General features: G+C 39.2%; 1 protein-coding gene across 1 annotated transcript; it reads right to left on the reverse strand.

The window, feature by feature from the left end:
* Nucleotides 1–243: 243 nt before the first annotated feature.
* LOC109622872 (uncharacterized) lies at nucleotides 244–12,928 on the reverse strand. The gene is made up of 2 exons (XM_020077323.3): nucleotides 12,320–12,928; nucleotides 244–959 (listed from the first exon to the last, which is right to left on the reverse strand). The coding sequence occupies exons 1-2, from the start codon at nucleotides 12,794–12,796 to the stop codon at nucleotides 246–248; spliced, it is 1,191 nt and encodes a 396-aa protein (XP_019932882.2). The 5' UTR covers nucleotides 12,797–12,928; the 3' UTR covers nucleotides 244–245.
* Nucleotides 12,929–17,934: the final 5,006 nt, after the last annotated feature.

The following is a 17,934-nucleotide window of genomic DNA, read 5'->3' on the forward strand; positions in this document are numbered from 1 at the left end:
TTTGCCGAAGACCGCAAAGTGATCCGACATCTGTTAGAAAAGTTAAACCCTTTCATTCGCAATTCGATGAAACATTTTAAAAAGCAGGAGATTTTCCAACTAAATGATTAAGAGAACGCCGAACTAAAATATTGAATTTAAGTAAAAACACTTTAAACCTTTCTATCAAGTATTATATTTGATTCAGCAGCCTAACCTGTTGGACGTGATATACAATACGGCAAAACGATTCCTCTTCGGAGGTGCTACATTATAGACATATGATTTATTAAATCTACCAATACATCCCGAATAGCCGCAGACGATATGGAACATTCGGAGGGCCGTCGAGACACGGCTGCAGCCTTTTCTGTGGCATCCCGTAAAATTTCCGAAAGCACCGCTCGCACGATTTGCGATGGCTTCTGCATTGTAATGGAACACCTGGAAGATGGTTCCTGGGGAGCACCTTCCAGCAATTTGGCCAGTTCTTCCAGATAAATACGCATTGTGGTACAAAGATCTTCTACGTCGATGGGGAATTCTGAGATCGTTTCTCTTGGGTTGAGCACGATGCAATAGTTCGAGTTATTCCACGAATGTCGCAGCAAATGGCCAGACGAGAGGTAGAGGCTGGTACTGATTTCCGGCTCGTCCGTGTCCGAGTAGAATATAGTGCGAATTACTTGCATTGTACTCTGGAGATCACCGTCAATTTCGTGTGGTGCACCCGGGGAAATGTGATACAGGGAATGTCCGATGCGACCTGCTATGTCGATTGTGCGCGTGTGAATTTCTCCAATGAAACCCGTGTAGACCAAATATCGCATGAATAGAATGTTCAAACCATCCGGGACCAGAAGGCCGTCTTCACCGGCGTTGAGAGTGCCTTCGAAGCTCTCGCACTTGTCGGCTACCGTTTCCTGGCGATAGGCAGTCACGCTTTGATCTTCTTCAAAGTACAACTGCAGTTGCTTTTCCTACAATACACATTTTAGCGAGCAGAGCATTTGATTCATGAATAGGTCTTGATAAAGAGAACACTAGTCGACGGAATTTAACACATTATAATTTTAGGTATTTTAAATTGATTCTGTAGACTTACAATAACTTTTATTGTGTTTATTATTTAGAAAACTCTCATGAAGAGCTTTTTTACATTTTTACTTCATAGAAATGATTGATTGATTGATTTGTCTTTATTATAGAGACTTTCAGCCCTTGGCTGGTTCGTCTCTTTATCATAGAAATGAGAAGTTTCGTACATGTTGCATTAGAAATTTTTAGTTTGGATCGCTGAAGACACCGAATGTTTGAATGAGGACAATCAACAACATTGATCCGGTCATTAAAATCTGTGAAAGAAGCGTCACCAGAATCATAAATCAGTTTAACGCCGAAAGTCTGGCTGTTGAAACGAGTCAACGATAAACGTTTCTAGGACGATGGGCGCACCCTGGAGCTTGTGCGGTGGAAAACGATGTTTTCTAACCATTATCGACGGTTTTTCGAAGTTCTGTATGCTGTACTTGCCAGCCAAGATTTTCAAGTTCGTAAAGACAGCCAAAACCAAATTTGGTCATAAGTCGAAAGAGAATTCACACCAGCGAGCAGTTCGCTCTACCGAGAAAACAGCCTCAAGGCGCAATTCATATTGGTTGACAATCAACAACAAGCGTAGCAGAACGACAGAACCGTTACCTGGTCGAGATTAGCAAGTACCGTAATCCAGGATAACATTGATAAAAAATTTCAAGGTTTCTTAAATAATTGCCTTGTTTAAGCAAACGTTTAATGTTTCGTATTTTTATAACAAGTACTGGTCCTCTGAGTATGTGTTAAGCTATTTGAAAAAGCATTGTAAAAAGACAATGACACCGTCTTTAGCCAGATGCTGTACAGACCAATTCTGCAATTTTTCGACAGGCCTTTATGGTATGCTTTTCTCATTTTCTCCGTTTTGTTTTTCCTGTCAATATTACTTTCCTATCAGCAACACGGGAGCGAAATGAAATACATACACACTTAATTCAGATTGCCGGGATATCAGCTTTTTTCTATTCTTTTGCCGAGATTTGCACAGCCGAGTAATCAGCAAACAACAATTTTGCTGAGATCTCAGCAATTTTGACAATTCATTGCTGAGCTTCGGCAATCGTTTTGCTGAGAGTCAGCTAACAAATGTCATTGTTTGCTGGGATATCAGCTGATAGTTTTACTGAGCAGACGGCTGTGCGCGTTTTTGCCGAGCCCGCAAATCTGTTTTGAGTGTGTAGGTACTCACACTCGCACGCAGCGTGCTGAATGCGAGAGCTGACAGGGCTAAATTTCCATTCAATTTTCTGTATTTGAGTGTTTTCACCAAGGAAGTGGCATCCCTATCCCACCAATGCAATGTTTTCGTAGCCAACATAACTGTGGCTCAAGCGTACGGCTCAAGCTGACAACCTATCTTTTAACACAGCAGCATAGTTTTAATGCTGGGTAAGAAAACAAGAAGACCATAACAGTCCCCTGGTTTTCACCCGTGGTAGCGTATAGGGCAGTGCATGAGATTATCTCCTTCTCTTTCACTCTTACAGAAATTTTGTAAACAACAAGGCCACGAAACGTCAAAATCCCATACAAAATCAAAACAGTGCATTGCCCTATAGGGCACTCACTCTCTCACAAGCTACCGCTTGAGACGAATGGCCTGTCAGCATGAGTAGTGTGTGGATGATTGGGAATTGACCTTGTTGGGTTGCTCACGAATGGAGCTCTCGGACTCACATCGAGGAACCGCAGTCATTCATTTTTGGCTAAAAAACAGTCGCTGACACTGATATTTTGCAGGACTGGTACAGACTGAACGAAACTTAACACTAGACAACGGACACACGGAGCATGCACCAGTGGATACGGAGAAGAAACTATTCTCGCGAAAAGTTTCATCGCCCGGAGCGGGAATCAAACCCTCACCCCACAGCATGGTGCGATTAGAAGCTTGGTGAGCCTAACCGCACGGCTACGAGGCTCCACAAACTTAAAAACATGTTTAAACATTGATTGATTGATTTGTCTTTATTAAGGAGAAACTTCAGAGAATACAAACATGGCTGCCACAATGGCCGACTTGGTCCCCTACTCACATTTTCAAGAGCACCGTACTTGAAAATTCGTAAACAAATGCTCTCGATTAGTAAAAGCTGCCTCTTTTTGCAAGTGAGCAAAGCCAGGAAAAGCAAGTGCGGCTTGGTTCGATGCTTTGTTCGTCAGATTTGTGCCTCTAAAGTTTGTATGAAAACTTGCAAAGGGATTTCTTGATGTTTCACCTTAAAGAGACTTTCAGCCCTTGGCTGGTTCGTCTCTATCCTAAACAATATTTAAACATGTTTAAAAACAGGTTTAAACATACTTTTAAATTTATGTTTTGAATTTGGTGATTTGGAGTAAGATTGATCATCTATGTGATCAATGTTTGTTTATGTTGAACATCCCTTTACTACTAAAATTGGAGTCCCTGATTTCGAATATGTTGCCCAAATCCTTACAACTTATGTACTTTTTGAGTTATTTTAGGATTGAAATCATCTAAACCACAAATAACTCCTAAAGATAGGCAATGGCTTAAGGAAATAAAGGCCAACTTTTAATAAATTGTTCAATAACATAAAATAGAGTACTTTCAAAAAAGTTTCATTCATGAAATCCAACTGTGGGGTATCATATTGAGTTAATACAGTGATTTCAAACCTTAAATTGTATCTAGTATTCATGCAAAGCATGAATGTTTGAGAATATATCTCAAAGCGTTACAAAACACAGTCATGTAAAATAGATTTATTTATATGTTTATGAAACTCAATTTCCATGAAACTGATGTCAATTAGTAGTTAAACAGATTACGAAATATCATTCGTGAGCATTAGCTGATTGAATTAAAATTGTTCGTTTGAACATGTCATGAGGTCAGTGAACCGTATAGTACTTTTTTTTCATTATTGACACAATGCATTTACCGTCATAACTAATGTTGCATACCACCGTCATACACTACATTCAAGCTGCCTTCGATGCATGAATGTCGTTTACCATGAATGTAGCATATGGCACCATAATTGTGACACAAATCAAGATGATGGGAGTACGAAATGACAGTTTTGCAATGTAGAGCTGGAGTTCCAGTGGTCCCGAAAACTGCAAAAGAAAAATGCAGATTACTCGTGCTACAGGGCTTTACCTGGGGTCTAAGGGGGAGGTAGGTAGTTAAGGAAGATTTTGGAGGTTTTTAGGAAGTTTCATAGGATTTTCGGCGGACTTCAAAGACATTACGAAGGCGTTACATGGCGTTTTCGAGGGCTTCGGAGAGTCGCATGTGCGTTACATGGGGTCCGAGGGGGTTTAAGGAGGATTGCAAATGCATTCCAAGAAGCTTCAGAGCATTTTCAGCGAATTTCAGAAACGTTACGGAGGCGTTACATGGCGTTTTCGGGAGTTTCGGAGGGTCTGAAGTGCGTTACATGGGGTTTCTGGGGGCTTAAGGGGGATTTCGGAGGCATTCCAAAAAGCTTCGGAGCATTTTCGGCGGATTTCAGAAACGCTACGGAGGCGTTACATGGCTTTTTTTTTGGGATTTCAGAGCGTCTAAGGTGCGTTACATGGGGTTTCTGGGGGTTTAAGGGGGATATTGGAGGCATTCCAAGAAGCTTCAAAGCATTTTCGGCGGATTTCAGAAACGTTACGAAGGCGATACATGGCGTTTTTTTGGGGTTTCGGAGCGTCTAAGGTGCGTTACATAGGGTTTCAGTGGGTTTATGGTTGAATTCGGAGACATTCCAAGAAGAATCAGGGCATTTTCAGCGGATTTTATTTTAGAGTCATTAGAGAGGCGTTTTTGCGGATTTCGGAAACCCCCAGTAGTGCCCCTATATTGTCCCCGAGATCCCAAGCACCATATTTAATTCTAAAATGGCCTAGGATATCGGGTTTCAACATCAACTCAATTAGCCAGGTCCGAAAATATCCGTATGGCATGAGTCTTTTTGATTTGTTAGACGTGGGCCGTAACTATTCAAATGGGAGCCACTGACTTTTGTTCCCCTGCTCCATTGGTGGTCGGAACGCACAATCCGAAAATCTTTGTCTTCACACCACCGACGAACCGACGTGACAGTGGTGTTTCAAAAGTGTCCCCCCTAAATTTAACGGTCGATCAGCAAAGCGAGCGAACGCTTCTGTCAAATCAACTCAGGCGCGAACCTTTTCCTATATGAATACACGGGGGTTTGGAGTCAAGCTTTCAAAACAACGCGAACCGTTATAGAGGAGGCGGTAGTGTTCGGCTATTTTTCATCATGGCGTCGGGGACAACAAATTTGAATTTATTTGTTCTAGCTGTCACGTCGGTTCGTCGGTGTTCACACTTCCGGTTCCTAAGTTATACGCATGTCCCGTTCGCAGTTTTCGAAACCACTGGGATTTCATTAGTTCACTCAATTTGCCAATCCACTACATTTTCTGGCGTGATTAAAAAAAAATGTCACAGTCAGCCATGAATGTTTTTTCTGGTCATGGGTGAATGTTTTTGTTGCATGATAGTCAGGATCATACACCCAAGATTATCATGTAAACTACAGTTTTTGACAGTACATTTTGGATTACATGAGGTTGATCAAGCCGATCAATACTACCCCGCTGATTAATGATATCCCGTTTTACGGTACCTACTTTTCAAAGCCGAATTGAAGCACTGCTACTGACTGGATACGTGCGGTGACCACAGCGGAGTACCTATAGAAAATTTCGTCATTCACATCTTCTAAAAGAACTTTCTTAGAACGCCCCGAAACTGCCGGAGCATCCCTGAAACGATCTGAAATCCACAAGAACACCCATGGATCGCCCCTGAATTCCCTAGAACACCTTCGAAAAAACACTGGAAAGCTCCTGAATCTCCTTGGAAAACCTGGAACGCCACTGAAATCATCCGGAACACTCCTGGAACCCCTTGAAAACACCTGGATCGCCTCAGAAACCGTTTGAAAACCCCTGAAATTTCTCTGTAACCTCCTCTAACGCCCTTAAGAAATCCTGAAGTCCTGAAGATGGAACTCGGAAGTGTTGCTTCACACCATTTTTTTTTTTTAATTTATCCCAACCTTCAAATATGCCATGGCATTCCCTACAGTATACTAACAAAAATAACTGTATAAAAGCTTATAGTGCAAACGCGTTTGGAAGGAAGCTCTTTTAAACTGTTACTGCGCTGCCATAGTTCTGCGTCAAAGTGAGAATGGAAGTGTGCGTGGAATTGCTGTTGCTGATATTGCTTCTGATGATCGACCGTTATTTTAACTGGAGACTTTTAGTGGTTACGCTGTCTTTATTCTTAAAACGGGTTTATTGTTTACCCAACGTTTCGGCACTTAGGGATGGTGCCTTCATCAGGAGGGACTGTAATTTAGTTAGTTAATTATATATGTCTAAACTAGTTTTGTTTAACTTACAATAATGTTCTCGTTTTGTCTCTTTTAAAATTAAAATTTAAAAAAAATCGTCTTGAAATTGTCGGTTTCGTGCAAGTAGGTCACACTTCAAGATTAATTATTTTTGAGATCTTCGTGGAAAATGGCAAAAGGTTCTTGCAACCATAACAAATTGCAAATGATCCATAGAAAATTAAAAAGCACTCCATAAAGAATGAACATATGTTTAATGGAAATGTGTACCCATAAATAACTGAAAACGTTCCATACTTTATAAAAATTGTACTGGTAAAACATACAATTTTCTCATTAAAAGTGAAATTTAGCACCAATTAATAATACTGAAATGAGCCATAATAAAATACAAATACTCCATACAAAAATGCATATGCCCCATAAAAAATTAAAATTGTACCCATAGAAAATTGAGTATTGCTCCATAGAAAAATTAAATTGCACCATAAAAAATTGAAATTACACCATAGAAAATAGACAAATGCTCCATTATTATTATCAAACTGCACCACATAAAATACAATTTGTTCCATCAAATATTAAAAATTCTTTATAACATTAAACATTTGCCCCACTAAAGCAGTGCAATGTAAAGCAATTCAGCCCTGTCGAATTAAATTATGAGAATATGCTATCTATGGAGGATTTTCAATTTTTTATGGAACAAATTGTATTTTATGTGGTGCAGTTTGATAATAATAATTGAGCATTTGTCTATTTTCAATAAAGCAATATTCAATTTTCTATGGGTCCAATTCTATTTTTTTATGGAGCATTTGCATTTTTCTATGGAGCATTTGTATTTTATTATGGAGCATTTCAGTATTATTTATTGGTGCAAACCCAAGTAACCAAAAGTTCCGCTTCCCATGACAAAATGCACTTTCAAGTTCCGCGAAGTTCAGATAAAGTTTCAAATGGAACTTTCTGGCTGCTTAAGAGGCTAATGATGAGCCTTGCTGAAACTTCCCAAGTAACACAACTAGTTATAATACTGTTTATAATTCACGTTTAGTACATAACCTGCTGTATTTTCCTTGAATTATATACTTCTTTTTGGACACTTGTATAATCAAAACAGCGCAAAAAATGGCGGCTTATAAAACATCTTTCAAGTTGTATAACATGTTCTGTAATACTCTTATAATACTAATATTTTCAAATTAGTAAAATGTTAAAGACTAATGCAGTTATTTAACAATTCAGAAACAGTTCAAAATACTCGTTTTATACTAACACATTCATGTAGTTGGAAATAAGCATTTTTCAACCGATATAGCCTGCAGAAATCATTTATATAACATATCATCGGCAGAAATTGAAATCAAGCTATATAAAAGAAATATAACTTGGAGAAAACAATAATATAACAAGCCTAAAGGAACATATCCCGTCTGTCATGTCAAATGACAGTAAACACGTATTTAATAAAAACATAATTATATATTCAAAGAGCTTCTTCAATCAAAATATGTTTAACCAAATGATGATTTCGGTAATTGGAAATTGTTCTACTTTGAATGACAAATTAAGAAATGGTCATGCTCGGTTACGGAACAACTGTTTCACCTGCGGTTCGAGATTTATGGTGAAACTATTGATTTTACTTTTCTATAACAAACGCGCTTCAGAGTTGAGCTGAAAAATGAAATGAAAGTAAGTAAAATTTTGGAAATTTTCTTGGACTTTTTGAATCCACACAAAGAAACAATATGGCAGACATTTTATGAAGCTTACAGTGCTGTTGAAAAGCTTTATGAACAACTTGAAAATAATTCGTTTTTGATTATACATGACTCGGAAGAAACTCGATTTTATTTTAAACTAAAAAGCTTTTTTTAGAATACACTAAATTATCTTAGCAAAATCAATTTTCTGCATTATACTTATATTATAATACATTTATTTACATTTTGAGTCGGCACTGTACTCTAAGCCGCTTTGCAAACAACTCTGCACGAAAAAAAATACAAAAAACATTTATAATACGTATTGAAAACATATTTTCAACATATTCACAGAAAGGTTATAATTCCGCTTTGTGATGAACATCCAAACGTCAATATAACTGAATTAGAACTTCTGCGTTAGTGAATAAATAACTATCAAAACGTCAAAACTTGTTGTTATTCGTCTCATTTTTGTCGAAAGCAGTAAAGTTTGACCAAGAAATGAATTTATTGAGTATATTATGAATGATAAAAGTGCAAAATAGTGTCTTCCAAATAAAAATTGTAAGTTGCATGACATCAGGTAAGGCAAGCTGCCATCAACTGAAAAGGGTGAAAGTAACCTCGAGTAACGAGCGGTCTTTGTTTTCACTTCCATATGTCGTGATGAACATTCTGCCTCATAGTATCGGCTTGAAAACTTGAAAAATCTAGTTTCATTTAGATCTTAATGATTTCCCATTATGTGTTTTTCTAGAACTAGACGTCGTTTTTTTAAATAATGCAGACCCAGACACGTTGGAAACTGAAATTAAATTTTGCGAAGTGGAATGGTGTTACGTAGTAAACAGTGATTGTTTTCGTTTTTGGATTGATTGGATGTGTATATAGTTTTAATTATGCTGTATAACTGTGCGATCAAAGTATTGCGGGCATGATGAAATTGCAGATATTTTTTTGATTGCTTTTTATCGACTAACTTAATAAAGACTTGGTTATAACACTAGATGTTATCCAATTCGTTTATAATACAGTTATATAACATCTTTTTGGATTATTATTTTTCAAGATGTTTTCTGTGTTACTTGGGTTCGGTCACAAGTTCCGGCAAGGCTCATTGTTAGCCTCTTAAGCAGCCAGAAAGTTCCATTCGGAACTTTATCTGAACTTCGCGGAACTTTAAAGCTGCTTAAGATGCTACTCGGAACTTTGTCGGAACTTTCAAGTTCATAGAAGTTCAGTTCAGTAGCATTGTGTTTTAATGAAGATAAAATTTATTTCTTTTACAGAAAACAACTATTTAAGCATACACGAATAAAAGACAAATATGAATGTATCAAATCAATGAATATTAGGCTTGGACAAAAAAAAATTGCCGCCTATCGGATTCGAACCGATAGTCGCTGCGTGAGAACCCTACGCTCTACCACTGTACTACAGTTGCGATTGAATGAACAGCAGGTAAAGTCTGACTTGAATCGATTTTCTGTCGGCAGCTAGTTTTGCACATTTGTACAGTAGTGAAGTTAGCTTGCCTTTGTCAAGTGTCTTCAGCAGCGCAGCGGTAAGACGGCAGGCTATCACGCAGGAGGATCCAGTTCAAATCTACATAGCAGCGACATATGTGAAAATATAATTATCAGAAACAATTTCCAGACATTGAATCACAGTGACATTGAGTTGTGATTCTGAAAAACACATTTTTGTTTCTGCATGAATTTTGTCAAAGTTCTGCCAGAAGCTGCTTAGAAGGCTATCCAGCGTGCTTATGTGAACTTTAAAGTTCCAAAATTACTTAAAAATGAAGCTGCTTAGAAGGCTAATGAGCAACCTCGAACAAGCTGCTTAGCTTATAAAGTACCCTTTTATCTGAACTTTTGGTTACTTGGGAAATTTCATCTTTAATGAGAAATTTTATGTTTTACCGGTACATTTTTCATAAAGTATGGAACGTTTTCAATTATTTATGGGTAACATTGCAGATTTTCATGAAACATACACTGCCGTTCTAAGCATATCTGTCCCATGTTGATTTTCAGCATTTTTCACTTTTTTCCTCCTATCGGCATAATTGTATGTGTATTTTTATGTAAACTTGTAAAAGTCCTTAGTTTGTTCTGAAATTTCGAAAATAAATACCAAGCTATATTGTCCCATTGTTGCATTTCCAAGCATATCTGTCCCACTAAAAGAAATACAGTCAAAGACTGCGAAAAGTATGCGTGGAAATTTCAAATTTGCGTTGTGTTTCCCAGCATAACTGTCCCGCTGGGAACTATTTATTCAAAAATAAAATGTTTTTTATTGCGTTAAAAAAGGCAACTTCACTGATTCCACTTCAGATATAATCCATTTTAATAGAAATACAGCTGCATGTGCCGTTGTGGTACTGTAGTTATTGGTCAATTAGAAAAATACGTTATTAACTTTAATCGCAGTTTTCTCAGTTGCACATTTTTGAACATGGTACAGATATGCTTAGAACGGCAGTACAGGGATAGACAAAATGATCGGGACAGGCAAAATTTTCTCTTTTCAAAAAATGTTCAACTAGCTGTACCTTTTCGAAAAGTGCATCAAATATTCTAAAATTTTTACTGTAAGTTCATCAACTAGTTGCGTATCAGTGGTCCAAATTAGGAAATGATCGGGCCATTCTTAACAAAGTTATAAAGATTCATGAAAAAGGTAAAATTATCCGATAGCCAACTTTGAACTGTTATATCTCCGGATTCAATGAACTGAAAGCAATAAAATGATGACCATTTATGAATTATATAATGAGCTATGAAAAACCGTTGACTTAACTTAAAATTCTTAACACGGAAGAAAATTATAACGATTAGATTATTTTTCTAATAAAACACCAAATTATCCAAAACATCAACATCGTTTCAAAATTCAAGATGCAAATTATAGTTCATTAAATTTCCCTCTGATTGACTTTTTTAACTGAAAGTTAAATGTTGGTACGCCACGAGTTTCCCGAAAATCAAAAGGCGCCGTGATAGCAAAACGGTTGGGAACCTCTGGCTTAGGTAATGCCAGTGATCAACAATTGGATGTATATTGACCTCGCTGACCTAGTGCACGTTAAGGGGTCATAATGACCCCAATAAACGACTAGGGTTAAGGACATCCTTCCGGTTCTTGTAACTATGGTGCGACCTTGATATTTATTACATATTGGTTTTCCAGCAAAACTTAGTTCGTAATAGCAATTTCCTAATTTTAATTTTAAGAACTGTGCACTGTTCGTGTCGTCAGCGTTTGTTTTTTTTGGGAAATATTTAATATTTTGGAAATGAATTGGTGGCATGGCACTCATTTATACGCTGCTATATCAGCCGTTTTAATTAAACGAAAATTACTTAAGTTCGATTTACACATTTAAGGTCACATTAGACATGACAAATATTTGGCCAAACAAGCCACAACAATGACCAAAACAACGTGAATCATAGCAACCTTGGATGAATGTTGAACTTCAATGACAAATATTTACAAACAGTCTAATGACCCCTTTACGTAGTGTTCAACAATTTAGAAAATTACCCTACATACTGACATGTTGAATGTCTACGAAAATACAAAAACGCTCCCCGCCTATATTTCATTGATAATAAATCACAGTTTGTTTTATTTTACAAATTGTGGGATGTAAACCAATACCTGTAACTTTAATACTTATTAAAGTATTCGAATCAGATCAAAAGATGAGCGAGAGACGAACCAGCCAAGGGCTGAAAGTCTCTCAAATAAAGATAAATCAATCAATCAATCAAAAGATGAAAACTGAAACCTCTCCACTATCATATTCATGAATGAAAACGCAATTTCTACAAAAAAAAACTGTTTACAGTCCTGTTTACGTCTGTAACAGTATCGATAGAATTGCGTTTCCATTCACAAATTTGAAAGACGAGTCGTTCCATTTTCTGTCTCAGTGCATCAGCACGTGTCACAAACATTATGAACATTCATATCAACTCAGCCAGACATAACTAAAGCAGGCGCCTATATTCTGATCAAGGTTACAAGCAAACTGAATTTTGTGAATGATACGCATTTTCTATAGGAGCAAAGACTCCTGGTGCGCAGATTATTTTAAATTCGTCGACTAGTGTTTTTTTTAATACAGCATCACTACCGAACGAATGCCTTATCAGCACACACTCTCTAACGTACCTGTTTGAAATCGCCCGCCAGAACCGTTTCACACTTTCGCTCCTGAAATGGGTTAAATTGTTTATCGGTCAAGGCCAGCAGTTCACAACGAGCCGTCCTATCCTCACCCATGGCGAAATGCGAGCTGCAGAAAACGGCCACCACCTCGTCGGCGATGGTTTCCACCTGTACGGCCAGTCCACCGACGACGGTTTCATCGTTGCCGGCACTTATCAGCAGCATCTCGTTGAAGCACAACTTGTCGATGACCTCCGACGAGAACCCCTGGCGCAGCAGGTCCTCCAGCCTGGTGTACGACGGAACTCGCGGAATTTCCCCCAGCGAGTCACTAAATGCCACCGAAATGCACTCTTCCGCCTTCGGGGGGCTTTTCATGAAAAACTCCTCCGGCACCGGAAACAGACATTGTTCGATTTCCAAAACTTCCCCGCCGAGCATCGACGCCGCAGAATTCGCGCTTGAACCAGATTTGGACATTTTGATTTCTTGAACAGAACGAAAAATTTGTCCGTTTGTCGTCGTTTCTCACAGAGCGGAAATTTTCTACGTCCAAACTACTTCGATGCGCAGTTGTTAGTGAGGTGGCTGGCGATACGATGCAAGCAGCACAGCACAGGCACAAATGACGAACGACCTTCCTAGGGCAGTTTTTGAGTTGGTGGATGGGATGGGGTGCTTGAGGCGTGCGCAGACGTAGTGGGAGACGGTGTGCCTACGTGATATATTTAGGTTCTTCCTTAGTTGAGCACAGAAAATGATTATCAGAGATTTGGATCGCCCGAATAGTGTTTGATACATGCATACACCCATATAAGATAACGAAAGACAAACTAACTGATGCGCCATTAAAATACATTTTTTGGAAAAAAGTTCGTTGATACTTCGATCCTTCGTTTATTCAATACCTCGGGCCTTAGATTTCCAAGTCCTCAAGTCTTCGAGTCTCCAAGTCTTTAAGTCTTCGATTAATCTTCGAGTCTTCATGTCTTCATGTCTTCAAGTCTCAAGCAAGGTCTCAAGTCTTCGATTCTACAATCCTTCTATTCTTCGATTCATCGATTCTTCAATTCTTTGATTTATCGATTCTTCGATACTTTGATTATTCGTTTATTCAATACCACGGGTTGTAGATTCGCCGATTCTTCAAGTCTTTGATGCTTCGATTCTTCAAATCTTCATTCCTTTATGTCTTCAAGTCTTCAAATTCTCAAGTCTTCAAACCAGTGTGTGGATTTTTATCGCGAACCACTGAATGGTCCATACTCAGCAAGTGGTACATTCGCGAATGTAACATTTCGTGAACCGACATGCTCGGGAACGCTCCTCGAAATACTGTTCATTCCTCGCGTTTAGTATCATACAGGTGTATCTACACTGATCAATTTCTCCTCATCGATTTTCTCTTCGGATTATTCAAGGAAATACAACCAATACTCGGATGATCTCTCGATGTGGTTCAGTAAAGGACGACTAGGACTAGCATTTAAAACAACAAGAACAGCCGAACATGATTTACCGGTCAAGTTATTTATCGAAGGGAAACTCGATGAAGAGAAATCGATCATTGTAATTACGCCCGTATGATACTAAGCGCGAGATTCTCTTGTCCGGTTCGATACAAGAGCGCAATCAAGAGAGAAGATGCTCGATGACGCTAATGAAAGCGATGCATTCGGTAAGAATATTTTATTGTCATATTCTTTTTTATTGTGACTACACAACCTACAACGTCATGAATACAGTTAAATTGAATAGAAGTTCACGTTTTCAAAACGAAAACGCATTAAATACTGATAAAAATAACGATTATTCACAGTTGTCCCAAGCCAACGATGAGAGATCATCGGTGAGTGTTACACTTAGCGATGCCCGCTCATCGCCGCAGCTTGTCTATATCGGAGTATCTTCTTTGTGTTCCTTCGTAAACCATGCGACTCGACGAGAGAACATACACCGCTTGGTAATTGAAACAGAACCAACAGAAGGGAATAAAAACTGCCGAGTTGTTCACTTATCAGTTTTTCGTCCAAACACTGCTTCAAACCTTCAAAACTTCAAGTCATCAAGTCTTCAAGCCTTCAGGTATTCAAGTCTTAAAATTTTCAAGTCTTCAAACCTTCAAACCTTCAAACTGTCAAGTCTTCAAGCTTCAAGTCATCAAGTCTTCAAATCTTCAAACCTTCAAATCTTCAAGTCTTCAAACCTTCAAGTCTTCAAGTCATCAAGTGTTCAAGTCTTTTATTTATTTCATTTATTTAGTATTACATCAAATTCAAGATAAAACTGAATCAACAATATTTCTCGGATACTTTTTTAAAACGACGTATCAACATAGGATTTGCGTGTATTATACGTCGTTTTGAAAAAGTATCCGAGAATTCTCCATAAAACACGGTTCGTGGCTGCCGCTCTCCATCCTCGGTCGCGCCCGATACTCGCCAAATCACGCTCCACCTGGTCCACACATCGTGCTCTCTGCGCTCCACGCCTTCTTGTGCCAACCGGATAAGTTGCAAACACCAGCTTTGCAGGGTTGTTGTCCGGCATTCTTGCAACATGCCCTACCCACCGTATCCTTCCGGCTTTAGCCACCTTCTGGATGCTGGGTTCGCCGTAAAGTGCAGCGAGCTCGTGATTCATCCTTCTCCGCCACACACCGTTCTCCTGCACACCGCCGAAGATCGTCCTTAGCACGCGTCGCTCTAAAACTCCGAGTGCTTGCAGGTCCTCCTCGAGCATGCATGGTCCATGTCTCGTGCCCGTAGAGGATTACCGGTCTTATTATCGTTTTGTACATGGCGCATTTGGTGCGTGGGTGAATCTTTTTCGACCGCAGTTTCTTCTGGAGCCCGTAGTAGGCCCGACTTCCGCTGATGATGCGCCTCCGAATTTCACGGCTCACGTTGTTGTCAGCCGTCAGTAAGGATCCGAGGTAGGCTCAGTGTACCAGTTATGGCTATAGTACCTCAAATTCGCCATAGTTGATTTTCAACCTTTAACGATGCAAATCATCAAGAACAAATATGTGAACAATAGATTACGTTCATAAAAGATGATTGCGCTTGTTCAAATTTCACATTTTGCTCAAATTATGATAGAAATAAATCATTTTCCTTAAAATTTCGGCTTTCTTGCACCCTATTTCGCCATAGTGTACCAGTTATGGCAAATCCCATAAGGAATGCATGTAAATAGTGCGAAGTGGAACCGAAATTAAAAAGTATGTCCATAACTGGTACAGGGTTCCTATCATTGGCACACGCCGTTATAAATAGTAGAAGTGGGTTTTGCTCAGAATTTATATTTTTCCTGTACATTCGCCGGTCTTCTTCTTATTCTTGTAGAAGTAGTTTTCTTTAGGTAGTGCGATAACTGGTAGGGGAAGACGGGGTAAGAAGGCCCACCGGGGTAAGACGGACCACCTACAAATCACCATGAAAATGCCGTTTTCTATAAACTTTCACCTAGTACTCTGTTCAAGTAAGAAATATTTGTCATTTTAAGCCATTTTGCGCAATGTTTATATTGAGATTTTCAAAACAAATAAAAAAAAAACAAAGATTTTGCTCCATGATGATGTATTTGATCTAATTTTGTCGCATATAACCTTAAGAATTTTGATTCGGAATAAAGTGTTCAAACCAAAAAAGTAACCCGTTCATAACTTACCAGGAATGTTAACAAAACATAAGAGGAACGGGATTGAGATTGAAAACAAAAATCCTTATAAACTAGCCTCATGAGTAAAATCTGCCCAAGCGGGGTAAAAGCGACCACCTCGAACGGGGTAAGACGGCCACCCCCCAGATCATAGAATAATTTGGCTGCACCCAATTTATCGAAAATTGTTTGTTGAAAATATGCCATTTCACATAAATAAACTCATATTTGCGTTGTTGCGCTGGACGTAACCAGAAACATCATTTTTGTGATGTAAATGGGTGTTTGAGTATCCATATTTACGATACCCCAATGAAAATAATAAATGGTAACCCCCGGGCAATTATGTTAACCAATTTTCCATGTGAGGGACTTAAAGGAGTCATATCTTATTTCAACGTATGGAATTCAAACATTTCTAATCACTATTATTTTAAAAAATAGTGATGGTCCTTCTTACCCCGCTGGTGGGCCGTCTTACCCCGTCGTCAAAAAATAAAGTGCTTTTTAATCAAATTTTCAAATAGCTCAAAATTATAAAAGTTTCAACAGAACAAATCGAAAAATAATTTTCTTGCATGCCCAACACTTCGAAAAATGATATGCTGTGTTGAAACTAGTGTAATTCATTGTCAGTGTTAGGTTATGATTTTTATGGCTTAGGGTGGCCGTCTTACCCCGTCTTCCCCTATAGGTACTAGAGATGGTCGGGTTTCAGGTTTTCAAACCCGAAACCCGACCCGAACCCGAACCCGACGGGTACGGGTCGGGTTCGGGCTTGGAAATTTAAAAAAAAACTCGGGTTCGGGTCGGGTCCAGGTTTAAACAATTTCAAAATTTTCGGGTACGGGTCGGGTCGGGTTTGAAGAAAGTCGGGTTCAAGTCGGGTTTGGTACCGGTGTAGATAAATCAGTATTTAGAAAAATACTTTATTTTATATATCCGATACATTTAACAATCATCTCACAACTCGGGTTTTGTCGGGTTTATTGACAAATATTTTCTCGGGTTCGGGTCGGGTTCGGGTTTGATCGAAGAAAATGTTTCGGGTTCGGGTCGGGTACGGGTTTGACAGAACAAAAAATTCTCGGGTTCGGGTCGGGTCCGGGTTTTGAAATTGAAAATTGTTCGGGTACGGGTCGGGTTCGGGTCTGTAAAATCTGAAACCCGACCATCTCTAATAGGCACCCTAGACGAATTCCCCCACCACCCTGAAAGTATCCCCGTCTATCGTAACATTACTACCCAGACGGATCCGGTCGTGTTCGGTTCCGCCTACCAGCATGTACTTTGTTTTTAAGGCATTAACCACCAGTCCGACCTTTGCTGCTTCGCGTTTCAGGCGGGTGTACAGCTCTGCCACCGTTCCAAATGTTCTGGCAATAATGTCCATGTCATCCGCAAAGCACACAAATTGTCCGGATTTTGTGAAAATCGTTCCCCGGCTGTTGAGCCCGGCTCGTCGCATCACACCTTCCAGAGCGATGTTGAAGAGTAGGCATGAGAGTCCATCACCTTGTCGCAGTCCCCGGCGAGATTCGAATGAACTGGATAGTTCACCCGAAACCCTTAGCAGTTTTGCACACCGTCCATCGTTGCTTTAATCAGTCTCGTCAGCTTCCCAGGAAAGCCGTTTTCGTCCATGATCCTCCATAGCTCTGCGCGGTCGATACTATCGTATGCCGCTTTGAAGTCGATGAACAGGCGATGCGTTGGGACCTGGTATTCACGGTATTTCTGCACGCTCAGAAAACCGTTCTGATAAACGTGAACAAACAATCGCGAATATGAGAACAAGCAAATATACACCGTGAACTGGAACTAGTTCCAGCTGTCAATATGGGAGTTCTCGATACCGTGACATCTAGTTCACGGTGTACATTTCTTATTGTTGTTATCGTTGCTATGCATAGTTCACGTATATCGGAACGGATTTGTTTGCGTGTGGAGGATTT

Source organism: Aedes albopictus, chromosome 2 (assembly GCF_035046485.1).
Source record: "Aedes albopictus strain Foshan chromosome 2, AalbF5, whole genome shotgun sequence".
Lineage (NCBI taxonomy): Eukaryota > Metazoa > Arthropoda > Insecta > Diptera > Culicidae > Aedes > Aedes albopictus.

Excerpts from the sequence above, each read along its gene's own strand:
- LOC109622872 (XM_020077323.3), bottom strand. The coding sequence starts at position 12,796 with ATGTCCAAATCTGGTTCAAGCGCGAATTCTGCGGCGTCGATGCTCGGC. Across the intron at positions 960-12,319 it reads TGGCGGGCGATTTCAAACAG|GAAAAGCAACTGCAGTTGTA; the intron begins GTACGTTAGAGA and ends TGTGTATTGTAG.